At 39.8% G+C, this 15,629-nt stretch overlaps 1 protein-coding gene across 4 annotated transcripts in view; it reads right to left on the bottom strand.

Annotated features, from left to right (window-relative positions):
* The window catches only part of sv2ca (synaptic vesicle glycoprotein 2Ca), a 187,346-nt gene that overhangs the window by 37,017 nt on the left and 134,700 nt on the right, over window positions 1-15,629 (bottom strand). For all 4 annotated transcript variants that reach the window (XM_059644807.1, XM_059644804.1, XM_059644805.1 and 1 more), the window contains exon 6: window positions 1,491-1,624. In XM_059644807.1, the coding sequence (XP_059500790.1) occupies window positions 1,491-1,624 (134 nt within the window). The remainder of the gene's footprint in view (window positions 1-1,490; window positions 1,625-15,629) is intronic.

Raw genomic sequence — 15,629 nt, 5'->3', positions numbered from 1 at the left:
TTAGGAAGGGAGTTCCAGGATGTTGATCCAGTGACGTTGAAGACGCAATGTTATATTTCCCAATCAGGATGGTGAGTGGCTTGGAACGGAACTTGCAGATGTAGTGTTCTCATGTAACTATTGTCTGTTTGCTAGATGGAATTGGTCATGGATTTGAAATGTGCTTGGTGAATTTCTGCAGTGCTTATTGTAGATAGTACACACGCCTGATGCTCATCATCGGAGTGGGGAGGGAATAATGAATTGTGAATGTGGTGTCAATCAAGTGGGCTAATTTGTTCTGGATGGTGTCATGCTTCTTGAATGCTTTTGGAGCTACACTCATTCAAGCAAGTGAGAAGTATTCGACCAGACTCCAGAATGTATCTTGTAGATGGTGGAGAGCTTTGGGAGTCAGAATGTAAACCATCTACTGAACATTCACAACCATCTCTTCATGCTACTATTTACTTAATGTTCCAGTTCAGCTTCTGATCAATGGTAACTTTCCTTGGATAAGCATATGGATAACGATGGGATAGTGTAGGTGGAGGGGCTTAGACTAGTTCACAGGTCGGTGCAACATTGAGGGCCGTAGGGCCTGTTCTGTGCTGTATTGTTCTATGTTCTATGTTCTATGTTCTAACCCCTGAGCTGTTGATATTGAGGGATTCAAGGATGGTAATGTCATTGAATATTGAGGAATGATGATTAGATTCTCTCTTGTTGATAATGATGATGGCCTGGCACTTGTGGTGGCATGCATGTTACTTGCCACTTATCGACCCAAGTCTGAATGTTGTCCAGGTCTTGCTGCAAGTAGATATGTAGGCATGGGTTTTCCTTAAATTTTCTGAGAATCATGAATGGGACTGGGCAATGCACAATCATCAGAGAACATCAAAATGTCTGACCTTATATCAGAGGAAAGTCCTTCCTGAAGTTCTTGAAGATGCCAGAGGAAGTGGTGGAGGCTGGTATAATTACAATATTTAAAAAACATCAGGATGAGTATATGAATAGGCAAGATTTAGAGGGAAATAAGCCAAATGCTGGCAAATGAGATTAGATTAATCCAGGATATCTGGTCAGCCATGGACGAGTTGGACCGAAGGGCCTGTTTCCATGCTGTACATCTCTATGATTCTATGATTGGTACCCTATCCTGATGAATTCCTGCAGCAATGTCCTAAGCTTGAGGTGATTTGTTGCCATTAGGTAACTCTTGGAAAATGCATGCGCTGAAAGATGAGAGGTTCAGGCCCAATCTTTCTTCCTCATATACTAACGTATTTTTCTAAGACTCTGAGCTAATGGACAAATAATAGCCAGTTAAAGTTCCTTGATATGTGCATTGGTACCTTCAGGAAACAAGTGCGAGAAAGAATGCCAGAAAAAAGTAGAAAATATTTACTTTTTCCGTCTCAAATTGTTCCAGATGAAAAATATTATCATGGATTGTCATTGCACTGAAGAGAAAAAAAAACTGCCATTCACTCCAAGTGCCATACCTCCAGCAGGAACCTGGGACTTTCAGGCATAAAGGTGAGTGCGACAACAGAGGAGACACAGGGAAGAGCGCAGACAACAACAAAGACCCGCCAGCTATGGAATTGGTATGCCGAGCCCATACTGAAACTCCAACCTGAAGAGGGAAAGTGCACATGTTTAGAAGGGTACCCACAAATCCAAAGGCTTTACAACTCATTTGGATAATTCTTACATCTTGCTTTGTACAAACAAAATGATTGCTTAAAACATTTCAGACTGATCATCTCTTGACTGGTGAAAGTTACATGAAACAGTTTCTTTTTAAAAGTGTCAGAAACATGTGCCATATGATGTTTCTGCTCATTTATCACCAAATGCTGCATTCTACTGCTGTTGGCAAAAGAAGTTACTGTACATTGCATTTAAATAACTTGGACTGATTGGCATCTGCATGTTAAAAATGGACATAATTTCAAGGCTTGAATTCTCTCATCTTAGCAACTCAGCAAAAAGCTCAGGTGGACTGACACAGCCCCAAAATGATTGGCAATAGATTATGACACTTGGGGCAGAATTGAACACTCCCTTCCTGAGAGTATTTCCCTTCCCTTCCCCTGGCACAATTAAGTAGAGATCATGGAAGCTGTTGGACAGTCAGTCTAATCTTTGACCAATTAAGGCCTTTAAGTAGGCTTCATTGGCCACTTAATGGCCTCAAGCCTCGCCCTGTATATTGTACCTAGAGAAGGGCAGGGCCCACACCAATCAGAAAGCTGATAGTTTGAATTGCATGGGCTGCTGTTGGAATTGCGGATGGACATTATTTGCAGCCCTCCTCTCCTCCAGGTTCGTTAGATGTTTCCACCTGTAAAGGGGGGACACTTTACACTTTTAGTGAAACGCATGCGTGCAGATATATGAGAGTCCACAAATCATTTTGGTGGTTTTGGTCACAATTCTTCCTGATCTTGCTATAACATCACAAAGGGTTGCCACTCTCTAGCGCCATCTTGGACATTACCAACAGATTTAAAAACAGCCTCTTCCCCACTGTTATCAAACTTATGAACAGACCTCTCAGGTATTGGAGTTCATCTTTCTCTGTTTTGTGCATCAGCGTGATTACAATTCCATAACACTACATTCTGCATTCTGTCCTATTGCCCTGAAGTACTTATGAAAGGTATGATTTGTCTGCTTTGCATGCAAAACAATGATTGTCTCTGTATCTCAGTACATGTGACAATAATAAGTCAAATCCAATCAACCTTCTGGAGATGTGGACTTCATCCTTAATAGTTCTTAACTTGCAGACAAGATGTTAATGTGTTTCTTGTTGTCTTGATGTCGTTACTTTGCAAGACCTGGGCTCTCTGCGCACATTGCAGATATTTTTGCAGATAACCCTTTTCCCATTGTACAGTGGGTGGCACGGACTTTTTGTTGCAAATGTAATTGAGGCAGTTCTGCACCTACAAGCAGTTACACACCATCTTCATCCTCCCTTGCTTGTCAAGCAGTGTGTTCTGCATCTTGGAGAATTTGGGTAGGTAGTGGCTTCAAAAAAATCATCCTCTCTTGTCTTGCCAACTTTATGCGTGCTGGTGATAGCTCCAAATATAGATGCATAGCTTTGAGGTGTAACATGATAATATAAGAACTTTATTTCATTGTCCTATACTTCAAGATAAGCTATTTATTTGTCCAAACAATTTGCTTGGCAAGACTATTTAATTTAGAGAAATGTGGTGAGGACTTTACATGGTTCATATCCCATATGGTGTATATATCCTATATATATGAGAAATGGGCTTACATACTGCAGCTCATTGTAAGTAACTATTTTTTCAGGGGCATCAAATAGTCTGAAAATGGCCCTCAGCATGTCCCTGACAGATGTATCTCAGGTGTTCCTTTCCTAATTGACAACTGGAAAATTGGAGAATTAGTCAATGAGTAAGATGATGCTAGCTCCATTCATGATGAACAGATTAGTGGAGATTTTAGACCAAAAGATTGAAGTGTGTAGACATTCTCTGAGTTGCTGTGGCTAATGCCTCAGACATCTTCACTAAAGCTCAATGTCATCATTGATCCCTGACCTTTAGATCATATCATGTGCTATTTGTCTTTCGCCCTCTGACCCTATTCCCTTGGTGTAGTTATAGCAACATATCCTAGAAGAGAGTTTCAGGCATAAATGAAGACATGTCAGCTCTGATGAAGAGTCATCTAGACTTGAAACATTAGCTTACTCAGTCTCCATGGATGTTACCTGAGCCACTGTGATTTCGAGCATTTTTTGTTTTTAGTACAAATTCTAGCAACTGCAGTAATTTACTCCACCTTCAGACATAAGTATCTATGTGCCTCTCGATATATTGAGCTCATCTCAGTAAGGTTAAAAATATCAGAAGGTGACTGGAACCTCTTTCATCATATCAGGCTACTCTTCAATGATAACTTTCCACTGTGATCTCAGTTATGGGTCAGTAGCAGTTTCTGATTGAAGTTGGTCATCTTTACACTAACCAAAACGCAGCAGATTGATTTTGAAAACATTTTCTACCTTGATGCTGTCAATTGTAGATCCAGTGGAACATCTGCAGCCTTGTTTGCATTCAGTAATCTGTTTAGTATATCCAAGGTGACTGTGTTGCAATGCGCATAATGGGTAATATGGTCCAGTCCCTGATTAGCCAGATTATTCTTAACATGTGAATGCTGCACTTTCTGGGAGGGTCAATTGAATTGCATTTTCTACGCTATTCAGTATAGCAACTCTTTTGAAACTTCCTATGACATCAGGCCTGTCTAGGTATAATACAAGAGCTCTTGGTCTCTTCTGCTGTTATGGTACCTTTGCAATTCAATAATGAAGCTATTAAACGAGTGTTTCATTTTTCAGGAAGTCAGAAATTTGCTAACTAGTCACTTGTGAATTCATACATCAGAATTAAGCATTCTAGTTAACATGAAGCACTTTTGTATCTCCTATTGATAACAATTTCATTTTCAAGAAAAGATTGGACCATAATTCCACTTGTTACTTCAAATACCATCCTCTTGCATTCAAAGGTCCCTTACCTCTAGTACACAGAGTACTCACGTACTCATTCAAACCTCTACCATTTTACAGGCATTCTCTTCCATTACTTTTCCGTAAATGTTGGCACTTTTCTCTCTTTCCCTTGATCTTTACAATTCACTTTAGTATTTCATCAGTCACCTACTGTCCATTTTTTCTTTTCTCTTGCATTTATTAACTCCTTTTTGCCTTCCCAGTATGGTTCATTTCTCACTTCAGTATACTACATTTCCTCCTGAGATCTATTTCCTACCTTCTGTACGTTGCCTCATCCGGAGCTGAGATGAGTGGCTAGTCCAATGATACATTTGCTGTACTCCCCTGTCATCTGAGTGTTAGCGGAGAGTCAGGATTGTTGTCTTTGCTCCAGGATGTCTGCCGCAGAAGTGGCAATCTTGATCTTTCGTAAGAAGAGTAACGTATCCAATATATTATCCACCAGATTTGGGTAGAACGGGACTGCAGTACCAAAGGGAGCCTGACTTTTCCGATTTTTATCTTGAACCCATGAAAATCTGACCAGAGCCCCAGGTGACTTATTGTTAATGTAAAACGCTGGCAATTTGATATATACATTAAAATGTTACTCTTTGTTTTCCATATTTTATTCCTTTCTCTCTCCGGACTCCTTGTTATTTATTACCATGACCCATTTAAATCACAGCCTCTTTCATAGCAAGGATTTCTGTACATCACCAAGAAATGGCAATTCTGGATTCAAACTGCTTTCCATCTGCCTATATTCTTCTCTCGCTCTATTTTTTCCTGAAACTCCAGCCCAAATCCCAAGGGAACATGGTGCTATACTGCTTAAGTGAAACATTTATAAGCTACGCTGGTTGGAGGGTTTGAGCTATAGGGAGAGGTTGAATGGGCTGGAGCTATCTTCCCTGGAGCGATGGAGGCTGGGGTTGACTTTATGAGGTCTATAAAATCATGAGGGGCATGGATAGGATAAATAGTCAATGTCTTTTCCCCAAGGTAAAGGAGTGTAAAACTAGAGGACATAGGTTTAAGATGAGAGGGGAAAGACTTAAAAGGGACCCGAGGGGCAACTTTTTCACACAGAGGGTGGTTCGTATGTGGAATGAATTGCCAGAACAAGTTGTAGAGTCTGGTACAAAATCAGTATTTAAAAGGCGTCTGAATAGGTACATGGATAGGAAGGGTTTAGAGGGACACGGGCCAAATGCTAACAAAAGGGGCTAGTTTAATATAGGATATCTGGTCGGCATGGACAATTTGGACCAAAGAGTCTGTTTCTGTGCTGTACATCTATATGACTCTACTCTAAATATCTGTGGGGGGATACCTGTAAATTATTCGATTTTTTAGAAGTTTTACCATTTCATAATCCTCATCATAGAAGTCCATATGCTGAACATCTTGCTCATTGTCTTGCCTGTCTCAATGAAATTCTATTTATTTTTCATTCATGGGAAGTGGATGGGCAGTGTGCTGGTTGGGCCAACATTTATTGCTTGTCCCTAATAGCCATGGAGAGGGTGGAGGTGAAATGTCTTCTCAAACCGCTGCAATCTTTGTCCTTATACATAGTAATGGTGGTTGGATTGGAAGGTGCCGTCTGAGGAGCTTTAGTGAATTTTTGTAGTACATCTTGTAGATGGTACACACTGCTGCTACTGAGTATTAGAGGTGGAGGGAGTGAATGTTTGTGGATGTGTGTTTGGAATGCGCTGGCAGAAGAGTGCTGCAGGTGGATTCCATAAAATAATTCAAAACAGAGTTGGAAAATGATGGTGTTAGAGGGGTGCAGAGATAAGGGTGGAATGTGGAACTAGCTGGGGAGTTCTTTCTGGAGATGATAGAGACATGATGGGTTTAATGGCGTCCTTCTGTCCTGTAAAATTCTATGATTCTGTGTCCTTTCAAGTGGGCTGCCTTTGTTTGTGATGTCAAATGTCTTGAGTATTGCTGTGTCTGTTGAATCCAGGAAAATGTATGGTTTACTAAATTATTTTAGACATGCCTATCTGAGCTGCGCCAAATGATTGAAAGAAAGAGTGATTTGTGTACTACACAAATGTTATTAAATAGCTGTACATACTACACAATAGACACTATTTGCATGAGGAATAGAGAAATGCAACTTCACACATGATACTTGCTAATTCCAATACAGATAAATGAGTGATGATAAGAATGCTGCAGACACAACCTCACTTTGCATGTAAAAATCAAGAGAACTGCTGATGCTGCAAATCAGGAACATAAACTAAGTTGCTGGAAAAGCTCAGCAGGTCTGGCTACATTTGTGAAGGAGAAAACAGAGTTAACGTTTCGGGTCCGGTGTCCCCTCCTCAGTTTCTTTTTCTCCCTTTACATGTGCTCACTCCAGCAACAAGTGCTCATATTTCTCACCAATCTAGCCAAAGATTCTGAGGCCAATTAAAGCAGCCTTCCTGCCACATAAGTTGAGATCAGTTAAATCAATTGAGGAGTTGAATCTGGAACCTTATGGTCTGCACAGATTGCTGCGTTTACCACTGCATTGTCAAGGGAGAGATGCTTTTAAAACAGGTTCTGCACAGGACAAATGTAAGAAAACTGTTAATTTGTTTCATGAGAGAAAGTTCCATATATTAATCTGCAGAGAGCAGTGACAATAACTTGAAGGGCACTCAAAGGTGTGCTCCCACATGATTGTCTGCCAGCCAACTCCTTAAAGTTGGAGTCTGGCTCCACACTGTGCAGTCAGCAGAAGAGCCACGAAATCAGTTAAAGGACAAACTCCAGAGTTAATTTATGATTTTATATGGACTGTATGTTGAATGATGCCCTGAAGTCCTACAATGCCTTTGAACTGCTAATATTGGATGGTCTGAACTGTGATTGCATCACATTGAAAATCCTGAGTTCACTTTGTCATGAGCTCTTTCTAGCCACTTCTGGTAACAATCCAATGATCCCTGGCACAAGCACAAATGTCCATTGATCATGTGGGAACAGGATAAAATCTATCCTGGTCTTAAGGTTGTCCACCTCATTTACTCTGCTGCTGAAATTCTCCTTTGAGTTTTAACTCTCTTTGCTGATCCCTCATCCTCCTTTCACTACAGTAGGATCCAGCCTTTGCTATGCATATTCTAGCTTGAAATAATCCCTTTTTGCTATCAACCTCTGCAGTATTGATCTACTCCAGTTCTCAGACCCCAGGTCATATTTAAAATTATAATCTAAACACCTGCTTAATAATTTTTTTCCTTTGAATTCACTGGCAAAGAAAACTTGGGGGTGAAATGTAGTCCGCTGATTCATTAGCATCTTCTTGTGCTACTGCAGAAGGTAAATTTCACCCCATGATATTACATAAAGGTATGTAATGTATATTTGAGGAGGAGAACAATGCCTTCTTTGATATCAATCTTTTAAAAGGTTTTTGATTTAACTGAATAATGCATTAATACAAGTCAAACAGTATCGAATGGTAATTGCTATTTCACATTAGTCAATAAAATAAAAATCAATAAACCTCCTGTGAGGAGTGCTTTGTGGTTTTCTTCATTCTCAGTTTCCATTACAGTGATTGCTAATGGAGTTGCATGTTGATGTAAGGTGATAGAACCACAGCTGTGTCCATCAACATAATAACAAAGGCCAGGACCCAAATACTTACTGATTTTCTCAAGGTAACTGTATTCCCAAATGTAATCAAGACAACAACAGAGGGTTAAATATCACTATTGCATATTGCAAGTACTGCAGCATGTATATACTTGGCTGGTCATTAATCTTCTGCCTAGCCCTAGTTCCTGCAGTGTCACAGATTGTTAAAGCTATTGGTTAGACTGTGTCCAGGGAGCAATTTCCACAGACCACTGCACAGAATAGAGCTTGAGTAACCCCGAAGACAGGCTGAGCATTCCTCTCGCTCAATATCACCTTCTCACTCTACTGATTACCTGAAATGACGAAATGAATCATTGCGACAGAGAAACCTGCAGCACATGTGAATACTCAGACAAATCTGAGTGCATACTTCATTAAACAAAATCTGTGTAAATTGTAATGCATGTTTCTCAATTATTTTTTCTTTCCAATTACCTGTTCTTTCTGCCTTTGTTAAAGGCATTGGTTCCCACCTGAGAATATATTTCAACAGGCTCCACTCTGGTTTTATGCATGTAGATAATGCGTGCCAGCTGGCTATCCAACTGTGAAAGCATCATGATCAGGCTCAATCCCATTCTCATTACCCACTGCCAGAGGGGCCATAATCAGGACTGGGAAATCCAACTCCTTTGGTTTTTCCTAAGGGGCTGTTGCAGTTAGTATAACATCTTTATCACTATACTGATTACAATCAATGAAATCAGCATGTACTTTGTGGTTCCCACTAAACATCAGGTCATCTGAACAAGGGAGGAAAACGTAATATTTCAAATAAATCAACTCATTTCAAATAAATCAACTCTAGGACACTACAACCGGTGACATCCATGATTTCAACAAAAGTTTCCAAATGGCTGGAAGTCTAATTCCTCTGGTGTAATGAAAGTTAAAAATATTGAGCAAAGCAGGTCCAATCAATCAAAACAAGAAGGGGTAGGATAGTGGCCTCACAAGCAGCTTACAAAGACATCAAAAGCAGCTCACTATCATATTCTTGAAGTTAGGATCAACAATAAATGCTGACCTTACCAGAAATGTTTATAACCTGTGAACAAACAATAAATTAACAGAACAATTGTCCAGCAACTGAGGGGGATTATAAATTCAAATCCACGACTGTATACAGAGTAATGTGTTTTTCCCCAGTGAAATGCTGTGGTGGACAAGGTCATTTGGACAGGATGTACCGATATAATTCAATTCCCAATTTAATATAATGCATTCTGGCCTTACTTTAATGGCTTGATTTTATGTTAAGAGTGTAGAAAGTGGACTCACAACTTGAGAGTTTTTGATAGGAGAAGGATAGTGGTTTTGATGAGAAGCAAAACAAACTGCTGGGAGGGGCGGGGGGCAAGGTGGGTGGAGTTGAGTTGAGCGTTTAGGAGTGTGAAGGAGCAAGGGGCTGGCTACAGAGAAAACAAAGTTGAGTTTAAAGAGGGCGAATAGGTTGGGGGTGGTAAAGGACATAGTCATCGATTTCCTTGAGATCATGTCAAGAAAGGGTATGAAGGATGGTAAAATTGAGAAGCTGACCAAATGTATGAATTGATTGTTCACAAGAACAACTAGATTATAGGTTAATAGGACAGTGGTGACGTCAACAGTGTGACAGAGGTTAAGCTAAGAAAGATGGGCGGGTATTCGAGTCAGCATGGGGCTAGACAATGAGTAGAAGCTGACCACTGTCAATTATTGGTAGAAACCCATCCGATTCACTATTTGCCTTTGGGGAAGGCAAATTGCCATCTTCACCTGGTCTAACCTACATGTAATGATAGATCACAGCAATGTGTTTGACTTTTAATTATCCTCTGGGCAATTAGATACGAGCAATAAATATTTGACTAGCCAGTGATGCCCACATCCTGTGAAAGAATTAACAAAAGTAACTGAATGGCCTGAGGACTTTGTGCACCGCTAAATAAAAGAAAGCTGTTATTCATTTGTGCATTTGAGATTCCCTCATCCTTTAATATCAAAGCGACCATTACATTCAAGTTTATGAGAACAGAAATGTACAGCACTAAAGAAGGCCACTCAACTCTTTCTATTCATGTTAGCCAAAAAGTAACTAGGTACACAATCTCCTTCAATTATGTATCACCTAAAGGTAAGCAAAGAATTATCCAATTTATCCAAACCTCATGTAAAAGTAATGCTGAATTCAATTGACAATGACAATAATATTAAAACGTTGTAATTTGTCAGCAAACCAGCAAAGATGCATCTCTCAGGACAGTGTTCACTAAATTATGCACAATTGGCAATCTGTGAAATTCAGCACTAGAGAACAGAAATACAGTATTAGGGCACAGAGAGTTAACGTCTCAGATGATGTCCAGAAAATCTCATTAAGTGGATTATGGTACATAACTGACTCCACTGCAAGGCTAACTGAGTCAGCAGCCCTTGAGATTTATGCTGACACATAGCTGCAAGAGGCCTTGGTCTGATGCATAGTAGCCTGCACAAAAAAACTGTTTAAATTATCTTTGTACACCCACACCGAGAAAACTGTGCACCTGACAGAGTCCCACAGCATTCAGCACCAATCACACTGATAAAGGTGCCAGGCTGAGGGCAAGGATCAATGGCAAGTCTTCATGATTTATTCTTTACAGAGTGGCAGAGGTTACTGATCAATAGAACCCAATCAGGTTAGATACTTTTTCTGGAACAAAGGTTATGGAGACACTAGTTTATTTCTTACCTTAATGAAAGAATAATCAATGTGGTAACTGTTTTACTCAAAGTCCAGTCTAGGAAAGCATTACCAGTGTTCATTTTAATCAGTAGTAGATAGAAGTAATTACATTTTAAATGGGGAAATATTTTCCTGGACATTTGGAATTGAGGTAGACTTGAGGTAGAGTTATTTTTAATTCTCGTGTGTGTGTGTGTGTGTGTGTGTGTGTGTGTGTGTGTGTCTGTGTGTGTGTGTGAGACAGAGAGCTCGACGGTGAGAGGAAAAATGTTTATTTCTTTCTAAAAATTATGTTGAAGTCCGTTGGGAGATAAGCGTAAATTTAAATTCCTCTGTAGACTCCAATTAAACACAACAAACTGTTGCAAAAATATTTCAGTAGGTTCATCTGGGAGTGGGGAAACTGCTACTGCACATATACAAATGTTCCAGCTGACTGTTTGGGCCTGAAGCCTGCAGTATTACCATCAGTAGTAGAATGAACTGGGTAAACACACAGAACCATGCCTGCAACTTAACAAATACAAGGAACTGTGCCCGTATTTTTCAAAGGCATCTTTTTGTCCTTTGAATTGCTGCCACTGTTTCAAATCCCCATGGCGTTGTTGTGATCCTGCCTTGGCCAAGTGTGACATTGCTAATCCAGTTTGTTCTGTGTGCTTCCCAGCAATCCTGCAGCAACTATTCAGCACAGATAAATACACATAATGCTTGGCAGAAGGCAGCAGAATAGAGTGCAAAGACTGCTTTATTCTCTCTCTCAGGACGAGCAGTATTGGCTTTCAAATGTCCAAGCAGAGGAGAGGAGAAAAAGAAACTTTCAAAAGCATAAAACCAAGCAAAGATAATTCAGTTTATGAAACCCATTCCTTCCACAATCATTTGTCCCATTGTGGACTTAATGTCCTGGAAACTGTCCAAACTCCCTGGTTCTGAAGGCAAAATGTCAACAACAACCATAATGGACAAAAGCTGCTTGTCAGCCAGCAACACCTTCATCTCATGAATGAATTTTGTAAAAACTACCAAACTTAGATAAATATTGCACTGCCAAGATCATGGATCAGAACCCTGAAATAATTTTTATCTTTTAACTCTAAAATGTGTTTTTTTTTAAGGTGGACTGCAACAAAGACCGCAAGTGTAAAAGAAAATTCTGTGTTGGCTTAATGGGATGTAACATCCAAAGTATTGAAGAAACTTCATAAAAGCTGGACTGTGATTTCTTGTGACTGCTGACAATCCCCTGCTCAACAGCAAGCCATTGCCATGTAAATTATGTCCCAAATTGCAGACATGTTTTGCATTTTTTCTTGGAAGAATACACAAGGTCAGGGGTCAAAAAGGCTGATTTAACCCTGCGGGAGTGTACTAATGGGACGGAACATTCTTGTGTATACCAGGTTGGGTTCAAGCATTTGTGTGCTTTGAAGGTCACTGTTGAAGAACTATCCCTTAGTTATTCTGTGTTGAAGGTAAAGAAATTTTGACTCCCTCTCACCCTGCAAATCAATCATGGTCAAAAGGAATCAGAACTAAAGAATCTCAACCAATCTATGAAGCTAAGGATTGTGAAACTGAATGTTCATCTATTAACGTCAATTCTACTGATAACCTCCAATGCTAACCCTAACCTCCACTTTAACTCCATGTCCTTCACAAAGAAATCAGAGACTGATCCATTAATGTGTTATTTAACTTTTATCTTTTTGCATTGACCTCATCTCTAATCTGTATGCATTTGCATTAATAATTCTTCTTGCATGCACTGATTATTAAACTCACATTTTGCGATAATTCAGTAAAGCCTGGTTAAATTGGCTTCTCTTAAAACATAAACTCATTTGGGTCTGAAAGGCATCCACGGGAAAAGGGATCTTTTTTCTGAAGAGGGTCTCGTCCCGAAACGTCAGCTTTCCTGCTCGTCTAATGCTGCTTGGCTTCTGTGTTCATCCAGCACTACACCGTGTTATATCCTTTATAAATAGACCATAAGACCATAAGACATAGGAATGGAAGTAAGGCCATTTGGCTCATCAAGTCCACTCCGCTACTTAAATCATGGTTGATGGGCATTTCAACTCCACTTCCCTGCACTCTCCCCGTAGCCCTTGATTCCTTCGGCGATCAAGAATTTGTCGATCTCTGCCTCGAAGGCATCCAACGTCCCGGCCTCCACTGCACTCCGTGGCAATGAATTCCACAAGCCCACCACTCTCTGGCTGAAGAAATGTCGTCTCCTTTCAGTTTTAAATTTACCCCCTCTAATTTTAAGGCTGTACCCACGGGTCCTAGTCTCCCCACCTAACGGAAACAACTTGCTAGCGTCCACCCCTTCTAAGCCATAAATAACCCTTGTTTCAACCAAATGAGAAGGTGAGTAAACAAAGATGGGAGCCAAGTCATTCCTCCAGAGCCAGAAGCCTAACAGTTGGGGTATCCTGACTGGAACCATAATGAACTGGGGAACCCAGCTGAGGCCCAGTCCTGACAGTGCTGTTAAAGTAGCAAAATTTCCCAACTTCACAAGCATGGCAATGGTACCTGGCACAAATACTGGCCAGTCATGAGCAGTAATACAGAATGAATTATTTTGCTCTTTGTCATAACTGTAGAGGGTAGGATTGGAATTGTTGCAAACATCAAAGGCCAATGGACTTCTTTGTTCCCTTTGCATTACAGAGGTGCAGATGTAAAATACAAAATATTGCCATTGTCTTTTATCGCAAGACTAATGTTTTGACAATATATAGAGGGCATTTCTGCAAATATTGGTGAATTTAAGATATCAAGGAAAAGGCTGGGCAATTTACTAATGCAGTACCATTCAAAGGCATACAGATAGATTAAATAAAGTATGACAAAAGTAATAATTTGCAAATAATTGTATGATAAAGCATTTCAAAGGAGCACATATGCTTTATACACATTGTGGTGTGATTATTGAAAATATCTGGCTTGTGTTGGTGTTATCAACAAAGCTGATTAATTTTGAGATGTATCAACTTTCAGTTGTTTATAAACTGAAGCAAGTTAGTTTAATTCCAGTTAACAAAGTGTGGAGCTGGATGAACACAGCAGGCCAAGCAGCATCTTGGGAGCACAAAAGCTGATGCTTCGGGCCTAGACCCTTATCAGAAAAGGCTCCTAAGATGCTGCTTGGCCTGCTGTGATCATCCAGCTCCACACTTTGTTATCTCAGATTCTCCAGCATCTGCAGTTCCCATTATCTCTTAGTTTAATTCTATACAGGTCAAGGGGAAGGTAATGTTTTCAATCTGATGTGCAATTCTATATGCACTCTGGGTTTGAAAGGATGCCTTAGGGAGAATTATGAATCTTTATGATAAAAGGAAACAGAACAGGGCCTCTTCTCATTACGTAGCAGGCAATTGAGAAGTGGCACAATCGAAGCCCTTTCTGATGGAGCATCAGGGATAACATTGATGCAAACAGCTTACAGAGTTTAAACTAAGAATGCAGAACTAGGGATCCAATAAAATTGGAAAGCCTTAAATGTGACCAACATTTAGTATTTTACAGTTTTTCAAATGAATGTTTTGAAACAGATTACCTAAAGCTATTAATTTGATGTCGGTCAACCTTCAATAAATATATTATTACGAAAAGGAGTTTATTGTTATAAAATTAAACTTAGTAGCAAGCTCCCAAATACTCCAGAACCCTGTGGATGTGATCCTGTTGACTGTGGCACTGTTGTGTGTGTGGAATGCAGCTGGGCTTGGTTTAATTTTGTTGGCTAATGTAGATCGAAGGGCTGAATAAATAGCTTGAGCTTTTTCTTGTTTACCTCCAGGTGTCAGAGGGATTATTCACAGAGATTTCTCATTCTGGAGTCTGTACTTTCTGACTGATCATTTACCTTATGCAATTAAGTCATGGGTAAGAGCTCATGAGAGATCCAATTTAATATAATCTTGTTGGAAAGAACAGACACTACATCCATATGGGCTTTACTTAGCTGATGTTGAATTTCTTGACCTTGTAAATATTAGATAATTGATATATCTTGGCAGTGGCAGAACAGTAGTGCTTTTTCACAAGCTGGTCAGAAAAATGATCAAAGGACAGTGAAAATGCACTCCTTTTGATGAGAGGGTTATTCGTTTTTTCTCGCATTTTGGTTTTCAATATGGTGCCTTCTTCCTGTTGTGAAAATCTGTTAAAGTTTTTGGAAGAAAAATAATTCAGTTTTGTTTTTTTTGTGGTGAAGGCCGTCAATTCTGGTTGTTGGAACAATGTTACCGCATGAACAGTGCTCTCAGGACCTGATAAGCTTACTGCTGAATATTTCAAAATGTTGATGGGACTGGGGTTCAGAGAAGACAAAGGTATGGATCACCCACAAAAAAACCCAGAAAAATAATGAGCACACAGAGTTGATTTATGCTGCAGCTGAGACAGTGCCACGAAATGTTTGAGTGTTTTTGTATTCCAGAACAGTTACTATGCGAAAATGCAACACACTTCCTTTTTTACTTCATTTCCATTGAATTTGTGTAGGAACACAAACATTCTCACCTCCTCCCACAACCAACTACTGGCTTCATATCAGCAATGACAAGGAGAGGCCCAATTATAGAATCAGAGAGTTTTTTTTAACAGCACATTAACGGGCCATTCAGCCCATCATGTCAGTGATGATTTTCATGCATCTCTCTGTTCTATTCCCATCTTCCAGCAACCGTAACCTTGTATATTTTGGTCTTT

The sequence above is a fragment of the Stegostoma tigrinum genome, chromosome 3 (genome assembly GCF_030684315.1).
Source record: "Stegostoma tigrinum isolate sSteTig4 chromosome 3, sSteTig4.hap1, whole genome shotgun sequence".
NCBI classification, from domain to species: Eukaryota; Metazoa; Chordata; class Chondrichthyes; order Orectolobiformes; family Stegostomatidae; genus Stegostoma; species Stegostoma tigrinum.
This window is presented reverse-complemented; position numbering and strand designations above follow the sequence as displayed.